Genomic DNA, 21,554 nt, shown 5'->3' on the forward strand with positions numbered 1-21,554 from the left:
GAGTTGTGGAATGGACATTCAATTCACCATCAAAAGTCATGATGAAAATAGGCAGGGAGGAAGGGAAAAAAAAGCCCTAAAACTAAAGTTGGGCATGAAAATAACGCAGATTTCAGAACAGATGAGGACAGGGAAGGAAGTTTTCAAGATCAAGCTGCCATCAGACCTGCAATTGTAGGAACAAAGGCTTACTGCAATCTCTTCCCCTAGGAAACCTTTAGAACCACCCCAGTGCTAGTTGGCAAGGCACCGATTGTTGCGCTACAGTCAGCGGTGGCCAGGAGAGCCGTTCATGTGCTTTTCACTGCAAGGAACATCCGTGCTGTAGAGGCCGTCCAAGTAGGCCTGAGAAATCTCCGCTACCAAGCTCCTGTCTGGGACGGACTGGGCCATTCCATAGATGGCTCCCTAAGCAGAGAAGAGGAGGTCGTTACGTAGGATCATTAATGTCACCAGAGAAACATGCTCACCCCAAACACACCCTTGCTACGCGCTGGCCTCCTTACCATGCCTGTGGTCTTGGCGTTGAGGTCCTTCATGATCTCCTCAATGCTGTCTTTGACATCTTTCACGAACTGTTCAGCAACACCGGACTTTGTGTGCAATTGCGTAACGCAGAGATGAATGCTGGGCAGGTAGGGGAGAGAGGAGAGATTAACCATCTCAACTACGTGCAGCTCCACGTCTTCTGAGCAACTGACAGCAATTTAGTCCTTCCACAGCCTGTGACAACCGTGTATCTCCTTAAAATAGCATTTCAGCAGTATAAGGGGAGAAGACAATCCACTCTCTTCCAATTAAAGCTCATCCCTGCCAAACACTTGCTAGAATCAAGCTGCGGAGAGTTCAGCTCTTCTTTTGCCAAATGGCAACTCCTCCTTCCTCCTCCTTCAGTGTACAGGGTTAAAGGCCTATAATTTACTCACCTCGTTCCAGGTAACTCTGGTGAGAAAAACGCTGCTGCCTGCAAGCACAGTGATCCTTGCCATCATTTCCCTCATCATCTTCTTCAGCTTAGATAAGCCGTCAGCCACCCACGGCATGGAAGTTAGCATCCACCAGAAGGAACAGGGCTACTCGCACCTCTGAGCTGTTGCTTCGGGCTCTCTAGACTTCACTTCATGCTAACTGCAAGTCCAAAATTTGTTCGGCGCAGCTACACCTGAGAGCATTTGCCCCTTCTACCCATAGAAAACCAACAACTACCCACTCCAGGAAACTCTCTGACAAACATTCATTTTACAGCAGGCTGGAAAAATCACTGAAAACGATCGGCCCGCCACTGTTCTTTCAATTACCTTCATCTTCAGTGGGCAGCAAGATACTAAAAATTAATAAATAAATAAATCTACAAACTCTCAGTTAACTAACATGAGATAAAGCCCTGGCTATTTATATTTTCCTGCTTGTATTAGACAGAGGTAAATAGAAAGGGAACCTCAGATACGTCCTTTGCCAGGCTCATTAAAATGACTATTGCTTTATCCTCACTGCAGAACTGCTGTATATCAGCAATTACAAAGGTAATTCCTTCTCTGCAGAGGAAAAGTCTACGTACAATTTATCAGATACAGACAACATCACTCAGCAAATCAAGAGCTACGTGGCCTGAAGACAATCGTCTTGCATACCCTGGCTTACACACATTATTCCACTGGTCTTCATAAACTCACCTTGATGGGAACTGTAGGGCATTTAAGTTCCATCCTTTTGCAGCTAATAAATTAGATAATCGATAAATGTCAAAAGTGTCCGAACCAATGGAGAGGACAGACACCTCTGGTTTCCCAAAAATAAAGATGCTGTCAATTTTTCTCAACCTTAAAAAGAAAAAGGAGAAAAGAAGTGACTGACCAGGGCTGCAGGGGCCAGGCATCCTGTCCATCTATCTGGAGCCTTAAAGGAAAAGCTACAGAAGGGAACAGATGACAGCACATTCCTACCAAAAAAAAAAAAAAAAATCATGCAACCAGCCCAGGTCTTCATGACTTGCAAAAGGACTCAGGTCATTAGAGGCCCCCCATTAGAGGGAGGACAGAGAGGCAATGGAAGACAGAGCAGCAGAGAAGATCAGCTTCTCAGCTCCCATAGCAACACAAGCACCCCAACAAGAGAGAGTATAACCTTTCTTTCACCATCTTCAGTAAGTCCTTCTAGATTCCCCCTCAGCCACAGCTGAGACAGAAGAAACTCTCAAGGCAAAGTCAGCTAAAGATGCCTGCACCCCTCCTCTCTGTGCCTCTCAGCTATCCGGCACAGGGCCACAACTCTTGGGCATAACCACAGCATCTTCTCCCATAACTGCCCGGTGGACCCCCATCCAGCAGATAACATGCTACGGCTTCTCTGGAGAGGGAAGTTGCAACAGAAACAAAAGCAGTTTGGGAGAAGGAGTCTAGAGCGGGGTTAAAGAGTGCGATCAAAACGCTAGGGCACGTACTCTGATTCGAGGAAACGAGTTGTTTTAATGATCCTCTTCGTAGCCTCAACGTAGCCCGATTCCCCTATGTGCATCAGAGTTGCCCAGCACGCGGCTATGATTCCACCGGGCCTGGAGCCTGCCGCGGAGGGGGAGGCGTATATGCCCCCTTGCCAGTCAGGTGCTATAAAGAACTGGTAGCTCCTGTACTTCTTGTCGCTGTACAGCACCACTGAGGAGCCCTTGGGAGCGTAGCCATACTGCAAGGGGCACAGAAAGCATTAAAAAGCAGCAGGAGGGCACAGGAACACATTCAAGCACTCACTGCATGCAGTCACCGAGACCCCACTTGCCCATACTTTGGCGCATCACACAAAGCATCTGAACAGGGCAGCCCTCACCCCTGCGCTTCAGCACTCCACCACACAGCAGAGCAGAAAAGTCCGAAGACGTGGATGGCATCGGGAATTGCTCCCCAGAAATGAAAGCGCTGGAAGACATTTCTCCTTCTCACCTTGTGGGTATCAGCAGAAATGCTGGTCACACCTTTTACACGGAAGTCAAACAGACGTTTCAGAGGGAACCCTGCCTTGTCCATGAAAGCAATGAGAAATCCACCCAGGCAGGCGTCGACGTGGAAGGGGATTTTGTACTTCACCGCAAGCTGTGTGTGAACGAGAGGTTCTGGTGAGTAAGATGCAATCAAGCAAGAAAACGATGTGCTTGGGGCACCCAAACTCCAGTCACCAAAAAGTACTCTGCGTTTCACTGGGATTAAATATTTCCTGGGCCCTTTTGGAGCATCATGCCACTCTCAAGCCATTGGGGACAAGAAATCTGGAAGGGATAGAAAATCTGGAACGGCTGTGGGATGCATTCTCCTGCCTTTCATATGTTTGAAGATTGCCAGCAAGAGGAAAAACAACATTGCATTTTGGCAGTTTGCTGTATTTGCTAAAGAGATGTGACAACTTGGTCTGAAAGGAATATCCGTAATAAAGTGTAAGGGCGTGATCGAAATGAAAAGAAGGTCAGAGGCCCTGGCTGGTTACATACAAAATAAATAACTGGAGCATGGAGAGAAAAATCAAGAGGCATGTTTGAGAAATAAGATCCCAGCCCTTTGACTCCTACTCCCTCCACGCATTCCTCCGACTTCTGCGCCAAGTTTGCTACAAGCAGTAGGCTGTAAATCAAAGCCTTTTTACCAGGTGGACTGTTCTGGTGTTATTTTGTCTCAGATATCAAAGAACAAGTCCTCCTGGTTGGTGCCACAGTGGGTGCAGCTGAGCTCTAAGTCACATACACAATACATACCTTCAGTTACAGCACGAGTTTATGGCACACGCTTGAGAGTTCAGAGACAAAGCACCCACAAAAAGCTTGTTGCTTTGCCTGGCTATGACACGCCGCACGCACCAGCCCAAGTCTGAAATCCAGCCCCACACAAACAGCTTTATGACAATGCCCAGAGGTAACTTCTGGTATTTAAAGCCCACCTTCTCACAGCAGTTAAATGTGCAAAAAACACCCAGCCCTGTATTCCTCCTCACTTCTAAATTGTGACCTACATACCCTGGTGTTGGTTAACACCTGATCTGAGGACATTAATACCCTCCCAACCCGTGCGCTCCTCCCACCAGATCCACTGGTGGGCATTCTGGAACCCTTCTGCTCTTCTTGTACGGAAGGACACACTGGTTTATTGCTACAGAACCCAGAAATCCCAGGGGCGTCCTACCTCTGCCACCTCTTCAATCGGGTCCATAATTCCATGGGGGAACTGGGGAGCGGAACAGACGAGCATGGCTGTGTTCCTTGAGATAGCTCTCCTCATTGCCTGAAGATTTAAAGAGAGAAGATGCTCACATTCCATTTACCAAGTGCCACCCTGCCAAAAAAGATAAAAAATGAAAACGTGCAGCGTCTGGTTTTAAAAACCCACACACAAAAGCCCATAGAAAGCAAAGCAATGAGCTACAAGCATCAGCAGACATCAACTGAGTCATTTAACTCATCCATTTGGAAATACTAGAACGCTTTTGTTCGCCCTCCTCTGAAAATCTGGGGCTATTTCTGAAATATATAAATTATTTGATTCTGAACGCATCACGCAGGACAAAGGGACGGTTTACATCCAAGCATTTCAAAGAAAACCTTATCTGCAGTGACAGTAGCTTACTCCTGCTGTTTCTCCCTATTTCCAGGAAGCATTCATCCCTCTCTATCCACTGACTTGCTACCTGGATAGGTTGATTTCTTTCTATTTGCTGTACGATGCTAGTTTCTCATAAAAAGAGTGCCGTGCTGCCTAAATCGATACCTGAACATCCACTTCCATAGCCTTGGTCAACGGAATGTGAATCAACTTCAGTCCAAAGTAGTGTGCTGCCTTGTCAAACGCTGCGTGAGCACTCACCGGGACCAACCTAGAAAAGTAACAGACTGCGTATGTCAACCCAGGCAGCACCTAAGCCTTACCATGAACGGGAGGGGAAGGAGCAAAAAAAAAAAAAATTCAGCTTACAGATATTTCTGTGTGACAGAAGTTGGCCTGTTTGAAACCTGCAATGTGTCAACTAGCCAAAAAAAAAAAAAAGAAAAAGAAAAACGTTGGGGAAAACGCTCTCTTGGAGAGAGAAGAGGCCACTGGCTGTTCTGAACTAAAATGATGGACACTTGATCTAGAACAAGCCAGAGAAAAACCTATTAAGTAATTCTATTCCACTGCTTGGTCTTCTGTGAACCAGGAACCAGAGGTCCCAAGAAAGTTAATTTCTCATCCTATCAGACAATACCATACCATCTCCAACAAGCTACCCTGCCCAAGAGGGGTGTATGACAATACGAAAGGGAAGGAGCAGCATAAATACACCAAAGGAACACAGTATTTGCTGTCTCTCATCTCTAATGGCAGTGGCTGAATAGCTTTAATTAATCGTGTTTTCTGAGGCATCATATCTTCATCGGGGCCTTTAATAGCACACAAAAATGTTAGACAGGGAAGAAAAGAACTGCAGGAATTCAGCAGAAGATGAACACCACAGTGTTTCATCTCTCTTTATGTTTTCCCCCGTAAGCAATTAACCAGAGAAACATTTCTGATGCACCATCTAGAAAAAAAGCAGCACATTAGAGAGAGCAAATCCTCTATTAGCAGTGTAATGATTAGCACAATTCCTCATTTCAGCTCCAACCAGCCTCAACTTCAGTCCCAGAGTTTTCAGGCTAAACCCTCTTTGATCTGAATAAATCAAACCCCTTAAACACTTCAAAGGGCCTGACAATCTCTGCTCGAAAGGGGCCCAAAGCGGAAACGAGCAGGGTCTGTCTGGAGCAGCATGCAGGTATTGCCAAAACGCATCTGCACGGCATAGCTACCGCAGCCCCCCAGGCTTTTATGCCTCCCAGGCTGCTTAAAGGTTTTGGTGCTTTTGCACCGCGCTTCTTTCGACCCAGGTCTCTTTCCTTCAGACACAGATGGACAAGGAGGAGGTGGTAACGAGCTCTGAAATGAAGGAATATCGGCGTCTAGCAGCCACCTCGACACAGAAGAACGAGAAGTCCCACGAGCTTCCGAAGTGACAACCAAGCCACAGAGGTATTGCTCACATTTCTGGCTGTTTGATGCCTCTCTCGTAAGCCAGGTCCCGGTACGCCTTGCAGGCCATCAGAATGCTCTCAGTCCCCCCAGATGTCATCTGTTGTGAAGAAAACAAACAAACAAGAAAAACAACCGCTTACGCGGATGTTGCAGAAGAGAACAGCAAAAAAGAGCTCAAAATGAGAGCAAAAAATGCTGCTGCCACAGCATCTCTGCCCAGAGATGTTTCAGAAGCAAGAGATGGACAAGACCAGGTCTGGGTTTCCAGGGCAGAAGCCACTGAACAGCTCAAGGTATTTTTCTGACATTCAGCTTGAAAGCGCGCGTTTATTTAATGTTGACTCCTCTATTTTAAGGAGAAGGGGGAAAGGGGAAATGAAAAAAACACCCAACTCAAAATCCTGACAAGAGAGGATGTACTGCACTGTCATCAGCTGGCAAACACCACCGCATCTCAATGAAACTACCAGTACCTACTTAGCTCTTGATCACGCGCAGATTGTTTGGCTGGATTACAGATTAATTATGCCACGTCTATGGAAACAACAAAGTTGATTCTGTATTAAGTTAACTGAAGTCCAGCAGGGTTTATTAGGTCTGGAGCAGCGCCACGCCGAGGCATGGAGCCAGCTCGGGGTTGGCACTGCTCCTGAGCCACAAAACCTTCCCAGAACCTGCAGCACTGCCAAGTGCAGAGCCCTATCCCACCTTCTCTCCGCAGAGGCCAGCCTAGGTCTGGTCAACACCAGGCCAGAGCTTGTAAGTCCTCAAAGATCCAAAAATTTTACACCAGGAGGAAATTCTGCGTTACGCTCCCCAGTAAGTCCCTCGGTATCCACACAACCCACTACCCACGCTGTCCCAGCCCACTTTACCCTGACCATGGGAAAACAGAGGGTTTTGCATCAGGAGGTGGAAAGAGAGGAAGGTACGCACACAAGCCGTTCGATCAAGTTTACCATTGCATACTAGAACTCAAGAGCTGTTGCAAAATAATAAATGACTCTTTAGAGGAAGAAATCCCTCAAGCGGGAGGAGGACTTTCTCTTGTCAGCCATGAGTCCTGGCATGCAGGGGACGGAAAAGTGTGTGAGCATAAACCTTCCAAAATGAAATTTCATCCCAGTAAAACGTGAGGCTGGTTTTTCAAGTAGCCTGCAGGACGGACTGACTACTATGCTGGGTGAGCCACAACTGGAGTATAGGAGGTACCTGGGACAGGTATACAGAAAGGCAGGTGAAAGAGAGGAATCTACAGCTACTTATAGCACTTACAGAAGACTAACTCTGACCTTTAATTCTGCTGAACTGACTGCAATTTCCCCTTTTAACCTCTTCCCCCCCCCCAAAAAAAAAAACTTCAGAAGGATAAAATCACATTTGCATGCCTTATGACATGTTCTAGTCTGGGTTTTCCTTTGTTTTTTTCCCCAGCTGACACAGCTGCCAACCCCCAAAACCTTAAGAAGCAGTGTGACTGCATGACAGTGACTAAACATTAAGTGCAGAGATAAGGAACAAAGTTCACGGGCACATAAAACAGCCTGCCACATTTGTTCCTGACAGATCCAAGCTAGCAGCAGCTGCCACCACAGGCAGTGTGGAAGTGACTGTCACACCACAGACAATTTCTGCTTTTTCTGTAGTTTAAAAGCAACAGCTGTCAGCGATAAACTCTAACAGAGCCTCACGCTGGATCAAAAAAAAAAAAAAAAAATTGCTGCATTTATTGTGAAGCAAATAGACAGTAGCAAGAACACAATGTCCTAAGTGTTTTATGGGCTGTGTCGTTCATTTCTCAACCTTTCTTATGAAAAGATTTGTGAAGTTGTCAGCTATTACCTTTGGAAAAAAAAACACACAACAAAACAGCTGGTATAACACAGATTGCCTTCCTACTCCCAGTGGGAGAAGAGGAATGGGATTATTGCATGCTTGTAACACTGCTTGCAACATCGCTTACAATATTGCAACGATTGTGAAAACTTTGCTAGGCACGATTGGGGGATCTTGGGAATCAGGTTGCTGAACACCAGACACTTTGTGCAACCAGGCCTGCTCCTCCTTGAGCAAACAGTACCTATGTGGCAGTTGGACAAGATGATCACTGTAGGTTCCTTCCAACTGAAACAGTCTATTCTATTCTATCTCCACTCTCATCCAGATAATCTGCTCTCCAAAGGGCAGCCTCTGTACAGTCTCAGTCTCGTTTCGATCTTTCCACCAAAGCTCTAAGGGCACATTCTGCCCATGGCAGGGGGGTTGGAACTAGATGATCTTTAAGGTCCCTTCCAACCAAAACCTTCTGTGATTCTATTATCACCCCCTTTCTAATAAATAGGTAAGTAGAAACACAGACCTGTCCTATGACATGGGTAGCAACTCCCAGGAAGCCTCTTGGTTCCTAGTTCAGTTCCTCTTACCTACAACACACAACCCTTTCCTGCTTGAACTCTTCAGTATTCATCGTAGGGGCAACTTGAACTGTCAAGCCAGGAGACGGAAAAAGGATAGTCCTCTCAAACTCTATATGGGTTTCTGGATGAGGCTTTGAGCAACCTGGTGTAGTGGAGAGTTTCCCTGCCCATGGCAGGGGGCTTGGAACTAGATGATCTTTGAGGTCCCTTCCAACCCAAACCATTCTATGATCTTGCCCTTATGTATCACAAACCCTCCTTCAATATTTGGCTTACCACCTGCATGCAAATGCTGGAGCTACACAGTTCTGGGGAGGTCAGAGTCAACGCTTTTCAGCAGTTGGTCAGACACAGGTTAAGGAACAGCATCCAGGACGGATCCTCATCCCAGGCACCAACACTGGCGGGCAGATGACAGCACAGAAAGCTTCTTCAGGCAGCTGAAAATCCACTCAAAAAGCTGAATTCTAGCCAGATCAGCTTCCTAAATTGGCCCACAGTCGGCACATCAGTACCAACATGAGTCTCCACCACAGAAATGTGCTGGAGCAGGTTGAACTACAGCAGCACCTTCAGCATGGCACAGCCAAAAACAGCTAAAACAACCCATGTTTGGTCCACGAGGTTTAAACCTGCAGAGGGAGTCTGCTCCTTTGCAGGAGGCTTTGGCAGCTCAGCTATCAGCAGCAAACTCGTTCTGCTATAGCCAGGGCTTGAATCACTGTCACAGGATACAACTTCCCCACCGCCTGCGGCACGCCGGCAGCCGGCCAACACACAGTGATTCAGCACCCGCCAATGGCTCACACAAATATTTTATTTTTTTTTCCTCTCCTCTAAATGAAAGTCCGCAGGCTCGAGCGATGCCACGGGGAAAAGGGCTGGAAACAAGCACTGGTTTAAGCAGTTTTCCAGCCCCGTGCTATCTTCAAAAGCCAGGCAAAGTGTGCCGAAGGAAAAAGGCAAGCAAACAGACTTTTTTGTTCTTGATTTATTTATTATTTTCCAAACAGGAGGGGAGAGGCGAAAGCAATATCCCTCCTGGGCAAAAAACATCCCTCCTGCTTTCTAAACTCAGTATATCCCTTCCGTTGCTCCCGCCCTCCAAATCACAGTGCTCTGGAACCTCAACATCAACACAGCAACGAGAGGTATGGTCCCTACGCTACGATTTCTTTGGCCATGCCACTTGCATGTCACTGTCAAACTGCCAGACATCAGATAACCACTTTGGTTCCTGGTCTCCAAAGTTTTGCTTGCATTTTCAGCTTAGGAAACACAACCCTGGAGACAAAGCCAACCAAAAGTTTCACTGAGCTGAACTGCCCCATGAATAACAAAGCAAACTACAACTTATTTCTCGGACACCATTAGAGTAAAAATATACCACAATCCACTGCGTGGTCATAACATAGTGGCAGACTCACATAAAAACCCTGTAAACCTGCAGGTCGTAAATTCCACTAGTTGTCTGTCTCAAGGTGACCCGCTCATGGCTACAGATAAAACCTGACAGATCTGCAGTTTAAGGCCCCCCCTCCTCCCAAGACACACCACTCACATCTCACTGTTAAAGTCCTGCTTCAAACGTGCAGCCAGCTCTGTGACAAAGTTCCAAAGCCCCAAAATTTGGGAGGAAGAGACAAGCCAGCTCCTACAGCAGGTTTAGGTTTGCATCTGCTGATTTTGCCTCTCTCTCCTGGCCTCAGCTGCAAAGTGCAAGAAGAGAATTCATAGAGGGACTGACATCAAATACACAAGCACACATCCCCCCATGCAATCTTCCCCTGCGCTTCAAAGCTGCCCTTTCTTTTTAAAGTTCAAAAACCTACTAAAAAAAAATAATTGAAGCTTGCATAAAAGCAGTGATTTCTCCCCAAATTAGAGGGGAAATCCACAGAGTCAGCACTGCAAAACAAAGCACCTTGTGAAGAGGAACACATGCACACATCAGACAAGAACAAACTCCCTCCATTCCTCCTCTGTGTGCTGAGCTTAATTAGTCCTTCCAAATCATTGCAAGAATGCGATTAGAATCTCCTGGGAGCCAAAAATCACCAATTCCTGTCTCTTTGCTCTTGCGGAACGTGATTAAAAGGAAGAACAAAAGTAGTAATTAGTGAGAAATAGGAAGCATCCATCCGCTGCCGACAAGGATTACTTTTAAAAACTACTTATAAACCTGGAACATCTCTCGGTGCAACTTAAGGCAAAAGGCATGTCTGCACAACCCCCACCACGAGGGCATTGTCAGTGGTTTTATGCTCGTGTTTAAAGTAAGGAGAATTACAGCCCCCATGTCTCAAATAAAGGCAACTCCTCTAAATAATGCAAGCTGCTCATCTGATTTACCATTCAGGAACCTAAGATGACATTATTTCGTTTTAGCATTTATTAAACACACCTAAAACCTTCAAAGAGGAAGCAGGGAACTGCTCTCCAGAGATCCTGCTTAGGAAGATGCCCACATGACACAGGGCAGGATTGACAGCACAGGGATCTCCAGGCTGCTGAAAGCCCTGGGAACAGCACAAATGTGTCACTATGCTGCTTTTCCCAGACTGAGCAGCACAGTATTAGCCCCAAAAAGCGCTGTTCTGCAACGTGTCACGGAAGTCGGCGCGCAAAGGAAGTGAAATTGCCTCACTGAGAAGCACAGACAGAAACTTCTGGGTTTTTTTCCACATGCATAGCCACAGATACACTCTTCAGAAACACCAACAAGCTCCATCTGCCATCAGAGACCATCACCAGGCACCAACAAAATCAGACAAACAGTCCCAGCTGCTTAAATCAGGTCAGTAAATCCAGAGGACAGGGACCTGCTGCTAAAACACACTGCTTCTCAGAGATGTCAGTCAGATTTCTGATGAAATTCAGAAAAAAAAGCATTTGCTTTAATTTTTGACACTGCAAGAGTTGAATCAAGTAAACCACAAGCCTTCTCAGTAGAAAAAGCCAGCAGCACTTCCTGAACAGATCAATGTAAAAATAAAGATAACTCATGGCACTGCACCCTCCCTGGTTTAGAACCTCTCTGTTTTACAGCCTCACAGATTACTGAAGCATAACTGTGGCACAGTCTGAGCAACCAGCTACACCAGGGCCTTCCAGAGAAGAAAGCACAGCATCAGTTTGAAAAAACGCTCTTTTTAAAAGGCTTTGTAACTGTCCAAGCCTCCAGAAATAATTCTGAAATGCAAGTTCTGTTTTGGGGAGATGAAAATAAGAGAAGTCTTTGAGCCCAACTACTTAAACAGCACGTGCCCTCCATACATCCACCCACATCTCTCCATCTGTCCAGCAACTCTGGACACTCTTCACAGTCAGGAAGAGCAATGTGGGAGGAAGACAGAGTCCACTGAAGAGAAACTTGTTTGGACAAGATAATTACAGGGATGCAATTAGTCTTCTGTTTCCAGCCAATCAACTTCTCAAGCCTTCCTCTCACCCTGCAAATCTGACTGTTCAGCCAGCTAGAACGTAACTCCGCGGCGGGTTGCGCGCTTCCCCGTTTGCTTTGCTTCCGCTTGTATCTCAGCTGTGGCTCTGCAGCACAACCCTCGGAAGGGAGGGGAAGAAGAAAAGAGTAGAGGAAAAAGCAGGATTCCCCAGAGAACGTCTGTGGAGGTCTTACATTGGTCATGATCACTGTCTGATTGCTTTGGAGCAGTTTCTTTTACCCGTTCTGACCCTCTCCTAGGCAATTTTGCTTTTAAATTTCAATTTAAATCCACAGGGCCAAGGCTGACACTTTTACAACGCAGGCTTTGTGTAACAAAAACCGAACACGCGCGTCGCAGGCTTCAGCAAGCAAAGTTCTCCAAGCACACAGAAAGCATCGCAGAGGTATCTGACTTGCATCAACTGGCATCTCAATAGTTGGTGAGTTTCAACAGCTTTAAACCCAGCCTCTTCCCCGCTCCAGGGATAATCTCAGCAGTGTCCTCAGCACTGCAAACCAGGAAGGGGATGAGGTGAAGTGAAACGCTTGTAAACCAAGAGGTGTGTTCCCTCCCTAAACTTGAACATGGCACAAGGAATACAGTCCCAAGACGACAAGTCAAGTCACAGGGTGCAACCTCCTGCTATCAAATCAATCACACTTTATATTCCCTGACACTGCACAGTCAAGTTTCGTCTTCAATCCAGTTGGATTTTGGTCCCAACTATACCTGCTATAAGGTTACTCCGGTACTTACCTCCTTAACACAACCAAGCCTCCCACTCTCAGATTAAGATCATCCAAGGCCAGTTCACCTCACAAGCTCTTGTGTCAACACTGCCTTCCCATATCGATCTTCAGCCGTTGCTGGCCCTCTCCCTCCCTAGTATATGTACAGACAGCCATCACCTCACACCTAGTTTCTGAAAAATCTCACCTGGATTCTTCTCACAAACAGAACTACTTCCTCACAAGCTACTAAGCAGTCTGTTTGTATCACAGCTGCACCTAACCACCATGCTAGGAGAGAAGACCTCACCGTCCCATGCACCATGTAAACAGAGAGAGAACTTGGTCTAAGGAATTCAAGATCCTTACCAAAAAGGTAAAGCAAGAGAGAGGAGCGTAAGCAGCCACAGCTCATTTTTATTACACTAATTCACCATGCAGCTTCACATCTTTTCCTCTTTTGACCAACTCTGACAGCATCAGTTTAAGAAAACACATCTGGACCCTTGCTAGGAACACTATCGAGGCTTTAAAACCGGTTTCCACTGTAGTACGCTGGAAGTCCACACGAGCCTGGAAAGACAGCCTTCCAGCTGGACAGATGACAATATGTGCCATGCCTGTGTGGATCACCAACACTCCAAGCTGCTTGTTGGTGACTAGCCAGCCAGCCAGCTGGCCTTGTCCTCAATCTTAGTGTGCTGGCAGGCTCACAGATTTCCAGTTCAGAGATTAAAACTGAGGAACTACTCAAAGTGACACTACTCTGTTCGCCGTCCCCCACTGACAACCAGCCAGGCTACATTACACTGGTTCTCTTTTCCAATTACCATCAAGCCTATATCATTTCAGAGCGTGAAAAAAGGCTGAAGTAAACACACACACAAAACAGTGTCTTGTCTAGACAACTACTTCCCTGAGTTAAATCGTCTCTCATAAAGCCCCACCAAGAGCAGCAACTAGCAAACGTCTTCCGTACAGCTACTTTGGCATGGCATATACCAGATTGAGCTTGATCTCAGGCTCAGCTGGATAACAGAAGGTGCATCTGCACTTAAATCAAAGTCAGAAATATCCAAAATGTTCAGGGGACACTTGAAGACAGGCTACTTACAGCACCACAAGAGCTGGGGCCCCCGTTGAAGAGCGTACAGGCAATCCTCACTACTTCCGCCTCCATCTTCCTCAAACCAGGGAATATATCTGGATGGAGAGGATTACTCCAGGCAAACTCTTCATACACCTACAGAAAACAGAGACAGGAAGTTAGCCTTGCAGATTAAGCGCTGGATTATAAGTGCAGATCTGAGAACTCGCCATGCACACTGTTATAAGCAAATTAGCTGCATTTAGCCCTAACAACACTGCAGATCTCCCCGGGTTTAACTCCGGCTGCAAGTAAATACCACAAGCTGGGAAGCCACGGCTGAGAGGTAAAAAAAATATTATTTGTTTTTCTAGGGCACTCTGGCCTCTGGAGTGATTCTATAACAGCAATAATTCTTGCCGTAACGACAGGTTTAAGCATTTAGCTATTTTTTTTTTTTAAAAAGAACACAATACGCACCCTACAATTGCATTACACAAAGGAGGCCAAAAAAACGTACTTTGCAGAGCTAATTTTCAAGGTTACTATTAAAGGGGAATTCTGAAGCAGCTAGAAAAGCACAACTGCCCACCCACACCGCAAAAGTGGCCGTGGAAACCAGTATTTCATGCTCGTTCTGCAATCACAGGCTCACAGGATAAGGCTGGAACTGGCCTGTTCCAGCCTCCTGCAGTCAAGATCAAAAAGCAACCGCAGGGATGTTAACAGAAATGCAGCAGAAAAAACAGTGAATAATCAGCACAAACAGAGGGAATGTTTCCATAACACTCAATCCAAGCTGAGGCCCCTTTAGAAAGGCTGCTCTGAGCTTTATGTTTCCCCAGAAGTAGCAAAGAAAACGCCAATGAGCAGAAGAAAGCACCAGTAGCGACCACCAAACAGAGCTCATTACAGCTTTTATAAAAGCTGTTCATAGGAGCAACAAGGTTTCCCTTTCTAGCAAAAATCCTCTTCAACTAGATAAGATTTGAAAACGGACTTCTGGGTTGTTTAAGTTTTTTCCCGAACCTCCTCAAAGGGAAAAGTTCTCCAAGTAGGTAAACAGACCTAACAAAGATGCCACTGAAGCACATCAACACTTCACTGTTGTAAGATTTAGACCATGCAGTAACACCAAAAACATTTTGCAAACTTCTGCTTAAACCAAGAGGAATTCAGTTTTTCTCAGCAAAGCTGTTCCAGTCCAACATCCCACAGCCTCCCACAAACAGGACAGCCTGGGATGCTTTCACTCCAGCCTGCAGCAAAGGCACATCTGTCAGGAGGCTTGCTGAAGCTGACCTATGGCAATTTTATGCCTCCTACCCTTCCCTGAATCAGAAGGTCAGTACCAGTTTCCAGTTCACTTGTAGCCAACTTCTTACTTTCTTACTCAAAACAACATCTTTTCTGTTCAGATCCTCGTTATCTACACATGGTGTTCTCACAGGGACAGTCACTTGGCCAGCATTACACTGCCTAAACACTTTGCTAATAATTCCACTTCCACCTACATTTACTCCAAGGCTCTGTCTTCATACTGGGGCAGTCTTAGCTTCAGATCTTCCCTATTTATTTTTGAAAGATGCTGGAAAAGCGTTGAGGGGTTTTTGCTCAGCCTGAAGATGCTAAGGATATCTGCAAAGATGCAAATTTAGATTGCTTGCACTTTACCTTCACCAGCAGACGGGTGAGTTTCTCTTCACCACTGTACACAGTCCCAGAAACTTTCCCATCCTGCCAACGTACGTCTCCTGAAAGAGAAGGAAGAGAACACTGCTTGCAAACACAGCCATTCTCAGAAAGCATGTAGAAGTGCACACAGAAGTCTCCTCACCAGTTCTGCAGATGAGGATTCAGTTTTTGGGATTTCACTGAGGAGGAAGAAGCACGATTTTTGTGCCACAGAGCGATGGCTAAGCCTCTGCCATCATGTATCTCATGAACTTAGCAAACTGCAAGTAAACGATGACTAAAGAGTCAGCACATAAACAACATCCAGCTGCAGCAAGCAGTTATTTTAATACATAATCCACTTAATCCCCACTCGGTCTCCCCAAACTGCTGTCCAACCAACTGAGCTCTAAAGTGGCTAAAGTTAAAGCCACTTTCAAAGGGCACCCATCACCACTGTAAGCTGAGAAGAGATGGAAAGGCCAAGCTCGTATTGCTAAAAACTACAGTGCTGGGCACTTAAATTAATTTTCACCTAAAATGATATTGCTGAAGCTTTAACGAGTGATGGATGGATGGATGGAAATGCATCAGCAGCACACCCTGTTGAAAAGTGTTTCAACCCACCGTCCAGCGTGATGGTACTTAACCAAGTCACTTTCTGCCAATAAACACCCCAGTAGTATATTTCAAAGAAAAGGCGAACATTGTCACAATCCAGCTCTCATTTTCCAAGCAACTTTCCAAGGGGAGTGCACATGTGCGGGAAGGAGGGGGGCACAGGAAAAGAAAAAAGGAAAGAAGCAGCTGGTTTGAGGGAAAACACAGGCAGAAGCTACATAAGCAAATCATAAAAGTAGGAAAGAAGGAAGTTGTTATAGGATAATTGACTGCAAAACTGTTTGATTCTGAACTTGGAGTAGAGATGCACTGTTCTAGCAGAAAATTCAAGGCGTTTCTCAAATTTGGGATAGGAGTAGGGCAAGTCTCCTCTAGACAGCAAGTCACTCGAATTTGCTAATTAGGAGTAATAGGTACACAAATCAGGGTGGACATATTTACATGAGAGAGGCAACCAAAGTTAAATTTCAGACACTGCTTATGTGGACTCAAGCCAGGAGAACATCATCATGACTTTGGCTTCCTTAAATGGCATTTTCAAGGTGCAAACCATTATGACTTTGGTTAAGAGAGACAGTCTTGGAAATCCCCTAAAAGTCCTGCTTGCAAGTTTGGGGTTTTTATTATGAGTATTCTCTGGGGCTTCACAGAAAATCCATTTCTGGTAGAAGCCAATCATCAAAACAAACGCTCAGAAATGTAACAAAAAAACACATTCAAATAACTTCCTCCATATTTCTGCTCTCCTCAGCAAACCCATCATCAGTCTAGAATTCTTGGGGAAGGAAAGGAATTTCAATGTAAATAGACAAAAACAGCATTAGAAGTCACTAATACTTAGTCACTTCCAGAAAGAAAACAGACAAAAATTTGCACGCAAAGAACATCAAATATTTAAGATGAAGTCATTAGAACTCATTTAAGAGCATAAGCCTAATGTTAGGTCTGTGAAACAGACCCACCTCTGCTGCAGTACAGACTCACGTTCATACCTTTTGAGCTGTACTCTTTCATCTTCTCTAGTACTTCAGGCTGGCTCATGCCTTGTTCCGGCAGCGCTTTGATATAATCCTTTTCATCTTTCAGGAAGGATAAACTGGAAGTGACATCGTTCAAGGCTTCATCAATCTTCTTTTGAATCTAAAGAGAAACGAAAACCCTTATCAACAATGGCACTGGCCATATTATAAATAATTGTTGAGCACATGCAAGATTGAACTCACTAGCTACATCCATGCTACTGAGCAGAAAAGACAGGAACCATTTCAGCTCTACAACCAAAAAGCATAGCAGAGTTGACAGTCACACAGTTCAACTCCTTCCTGTCAACCTCTCCCTCCAAAAACCAGCTGCCTGGAATAGTGAACTGGCATACACAAGTCTCTAAACCACACTGGGAACTGCCTGTGGGAACAGTAGCCAGCGTAGCCCAACACTGTGCCAAGTAACCAGTACGGGTGGTTGCAAAGTGGCACTTGAGCCACTACTCGGCTGAGTTTAACAACCCAGACATCACACCACCACAACGTTCACAGAAAGTATGTCCTTTACTGGGTATCGATGAGCAAGGGGAGCTTTGAGCCCCTTAATGCTTGAGAAAACAAAGCTTGAGGCAAAAATACTGCATTTTTACCCACCAAACCTTTTTAAGTCACAGTTTTTAATTTGTAGAAGTCTTTGGATGCCTACTATTTTTCACCTTGTCTCAGACACACAGTTCAGAAAAATCAGGAAAATAAGAGAGAAACAATAACAGAAATGCCCAGTACAGGCACAGGAGATTTCTTTCCTCCCACTCACATCTTACACTCAGGAGGCCCAGATTTCTCCTCACAACACATTTCGAAGCAGACACACACCTTCACAGCAACACAAGTGCTGGGATATCATCAGCTTTAAAGACTTTTGAACATTGGAATGCCTCAAAGTCAAGACCTTCTGTAAGCAACTGATAGGTTATCAGATATCAGCCTACCAAAGAGCGGAAAGAGTACACAGATAGGACACCCCAGGATTCCTCTGGCACAAGAGAGTTTAACAGCACTAGACCTGAGAAGATAAGTCCGGGCAAAACAGAGATTGCATACAAGGGGCCCAGAAGGTGCCCTTTTCCAACAGGCAGACAAAAAATACAAGCAGAAGAAAACAAGTCATTAATTCATCTGATCAAGGGCTACTCGAGCCAGAAGGTGAAAGCTGGGGCACCTAACATGACATAAAGGGGACATGCTCGTCCCTTCCAGAGGACTGGGGAAGAAACTTGAAGCAGCTTTCATGTCCATGGCAAAAGGAAAAAGTTCCTGTTAGCTACCTTCCTTTGATAAAACTGCCTATAATAAACCTGTCCCCTCGAATCAATGTATAAATCTGCTGACATACCATGCAGAAAGAAGGGCAATCATCAAGTGTGATACCATCACTTACTAGGTAAAATAAATCAAGCTGTGCACGTCTCAATCATTAAGTCGTTAACGTGCTAAAACATGCTGAGATTTGTAGTTTCAAGCTTTTATGCAAAAAAAACACATCTCCCAAACTAAAGCTTGTCTTGTTTTAATGATTACAAAAACTCCTGATATCTTTGTGCTATGATGCTAACTATTGCTAATAGGTATCTGAGCTCTAAACTAATCATAGACAGTCATATGATTAAAAATATTATCCTTCCACGTTGCACAACAAACATCTAGCTATCTCACACTTGCTCAAGAATAAGACATTGTTTCAGAAGAACAACTCAAGTTCAGTCCTGTCCCCTTCTTCCATAAATAAATTATTTTTTTTTTTAAATCTAACAATGAGGAAAAGTAACTGGAAAATTCTATACCCACACCCACTGATTCTTGGTTAAAAAGGGAAAAAAAAAGTGGCACCTCCATTTTGCAAGAGTGATACTATGACAAAAAGACTAGGCAGAAATTATATCTTTCATTAAACCAGGTGGCAGCAGAAGACCTTCCAGATCTACATCCTTGGATCATTACGATCACAGTATCATGACAACGAAGATGCACAGAACAGTAAATTCTCCAAGAGAGCTATGCAGGCTGGAACAAGGACCTGGGGTCATATATCAAAGAAAGTTGTTCAAATACTTACCAGAGCCCCGACAAACGGCATTTTCCTCAGTAGTTTAAAAAACTGTTTTTTAATTCGGGATGTTAAACCTGAAAGACAAAAGTCAGAAATTAACCTGAGATGACACAAGAAACAAAAAAAAACATGGACTCAGAGCACAATACTTCTGATACAGCCCACGACACAGGCTCAGTATTTCTGATCCAGGCTAAAATAACTCAGTGACCGAGGGGACGCGGTGAGACAGATTAGTGTATCAACGAGCAGGGTTCAGAAGTGGACCATGCTACAGGAACATCCAGCTTGCAGAACAGCAACCACCTATGGTAATCAATAATTTGACTCGTTTTTCTACTTACAAGGGAACTTGCACCCACACGTGCAACTTTACAGGAAAGCGAGGGATTTGCTAAAGGTAAGGTCTCCAGCAAAAAGGGAAAATACTTTTTGAAATTATTTTCTGCCTCTTTAAGTCAGAATAGCACCATTACATGAAAACAGCTCAGCGACATGAAACAGGCTCCCCAGCCAAAGGAGGAAATTGCGGTTCAGCCATAACGTGACAGGGATTCGCCCGGTGTCTGGCCATCTGATACAGGAAACGCATGATGCACTGGGAGGCGACTCAGAGGAAGGGGATGAACAGAGGGAAGAGCAGAAATTCCACCACAGTCCAAATATTGAAATGAGAGAAGCCACTGATGACAAACACGAGAAAACTCCTGGGGTAGCTCTACAGGCAGGAATGAAAGCAGGATGACACAGATGCTTTATAGCCACCAAAAATGCCTTTTGAGTCCTACAGGCATTTCAACCCAGCACCAGCAGTCACAGGACACTTCCGCCAGGAAATAACTAAGTAAACTTTAAAAATCAACCATTTTAGGACTTGGCAATTTTATCCGCATTCCCCTACATGCTTCATATATATTTCACTTCACATATATTTTGAAAAGCTGCAGGAGGACAGTAATTGCAGTTTGGCACATTCTGTAGCAAATGCTCATTAACACTCTGAAAATAACATTCCTATTGCACATTTCAGTGTGCACACAGTTTCATTAAGAACTTTCACAGTGAGAGAAGACTGCAAACTCCTGAAAAATTCAGACAATCTAATTGGATCTCATTAACAATTAGTCAATACTTAAAAAAATACCATCCAGCAGTACAAACATTAGCCAAGAAGCTAACATAATGCTGTACTGAGCAAAAAGCTTCACACCATTTGTTCCTTCCGTAGATGTTCTCACTATTCAGCTACTCCTGTCTCTAAAAAGAAGAGAGGCTGGTTGAGGAACAGAGAGGCACAGAAGTAAACATCAAGCTAAAAACTCGGCTATTTTTAACAAACTGCCACTGGAGTGCAATCCCAAGGCCTATGGGAACTGCAAAACATCGTGTTCTCCTCTGAGGGCAATGTAGTTATCTCTGACCATCACACAGCCAGAGAAAACTGCAGGTTCATCAAAAGAGATCCCACTGAAGAGCTGTCAATATCAGAAATGGCTCAAAACAGGAAGATGCTCCAGAAAAATAAAAACTAAACCAAATAATCCACACAATACCACCGCATGTAATTATCTTGAGCATCCTGAGAATGAAACACACCTCCAACACCAACTCAAAACCACATCTCCTCCACCAGGAAGGGAAATAATCAAGAGCGAGGGCTATCCAGACACTGTGCACCAGTGACTAAGTTCACAAGAACCCAGCTCTCAGATAAATGTCTCCAGGTTTTGAGCAAGAGGAGAATGTTGCGGCAAATAAATGGTTTAGCCAAAAGCAAAAGGGGGACGTGAGGAAGGAAAGGAGATGCAGGTGCATTCCAGGTTGGCCTACCACACCCTCTGAAGGAATGGGGGCGTTTCATCGATCAGACAGGCCTTGACCTTAATTTGCAAGAGAGTTTTGTTAATACTAGCTGACAGCAGGTCTCTTAACAAGCGTGTGGCCTTGTTTCATCCTCTTTCCCTCCACTACTTAGGAATAACTCTGTCCCTCCTTCCCTTCCCCCAAACATAAGAAATTCCCTTATTTCAAATACTTACTCTCAGCCTGGAAGAGGAAGCCATGCAGCCACACACTTAGAAGCGTGGAAGAAAACGTCAAGGCAATCAGCTGCCAGGGTTCAAGCCCATCGCACTGAGCATTCACAAAGCTTGTTGCTTTCTCCCAATACATCTGGAGGATCTCCTTGTAAGGAATAATGGCATCCTGCGCAAAGGAAAACGAGAACATTACAGAGAAAAGTTCAAATGCACACAAATCAGGCATCAAAAAGTCAATGAGCCTACTGTCTATTATAAAGGTGCTTTTCGGTATGCAGACCGCATGCTTTCCTTAATTCCTGTAAACAGATCAGGTAGGAGATAGTTGTCGTTCATCTCCAGTCAAGAGACATCAATAAAAATACACATCTTGAGAGATTTCAGATATTCAGAGAGAAGGGCCAAGGGCAGACGAGTAAGATGTGC

General features: G+C 44.9%; 1 protein-coding gene across 1 annotated transcript; it reads right to left on the reverse strand.

Annotated features, from left to right (window-relative positions):
* Positions 1–267: 267 nt before the first annotated feature.
* SGPL1 (sphingosine-1-phosphate lyase 1) lies at positions 268–21,288 on the reverse strand. The gene is made up of 13 exons (XM_009981200.2): positions 21,129–21,288; positions 19,096–19,163; positions 16,989–17,136; positions 15,376–15,455; positions 13,729–13,857; positions 6,032–6,120; positions 4,743–4,848; positions 4,161–4,259; positions 2,934–3,083; positions 2,441–2,679; positions 1,674–1,820; positions 507–627; positions 268–408 (listed from the first exon to the last, which is right to left on the reverse strand). Exons 1-13 carry the CDS (start codon positions 21,259–21,261, stop codon positions 268–270), a joined length of 1,650 nt encoding a protein of 549 aa, XP_009979502.2. The 5' UTR covers positions 21,262–21,288.
* Between the last annotated feature and the right edge of the window lie 266 nt (positions 21,289–21,554).

The sequence above is a fragment of the Tauraco erythrolophus genome, chromosome 9 (genome assembly GCF_009769465.1).
Source record: "Tauraco erythrolophus isolate bTauEry1 chromosome 9, bTauEry1.pri, whole genome shotgun sequence".
Lineage (NCBI taxonomy): Eukaryota > Metazoa > Chordata > Aves > Musophagiformes > Musophagidae > Tauraco > Tauraco erythrolophus.

Excerpts from the sequence above, each read along its gene's own strand:
- SGPL1 (XM_009981200.2), bottom strand. The coding sequence starts at position 21,261 with ATGTATTGGGAGAAAGCAACAAGCTTTGTGAATGCTCAGTGCGATGGG. Across the intron at positions 13,858-15,375 it reads TCACCCGTCTGCTGGTGAAG|GTGTATGAAGAGTTTGCCTG; the intron begins GTAAAGTGCAAG and ends TGTTTTCTGTAG. Across the intron at positions 409-506 it reads ACGCCAAGACCACAGGCATG|GGAGCCATCTATGGAATGGC; the intron begins GTAAGGAGGCCA and ends TTCTCTGCTTAG.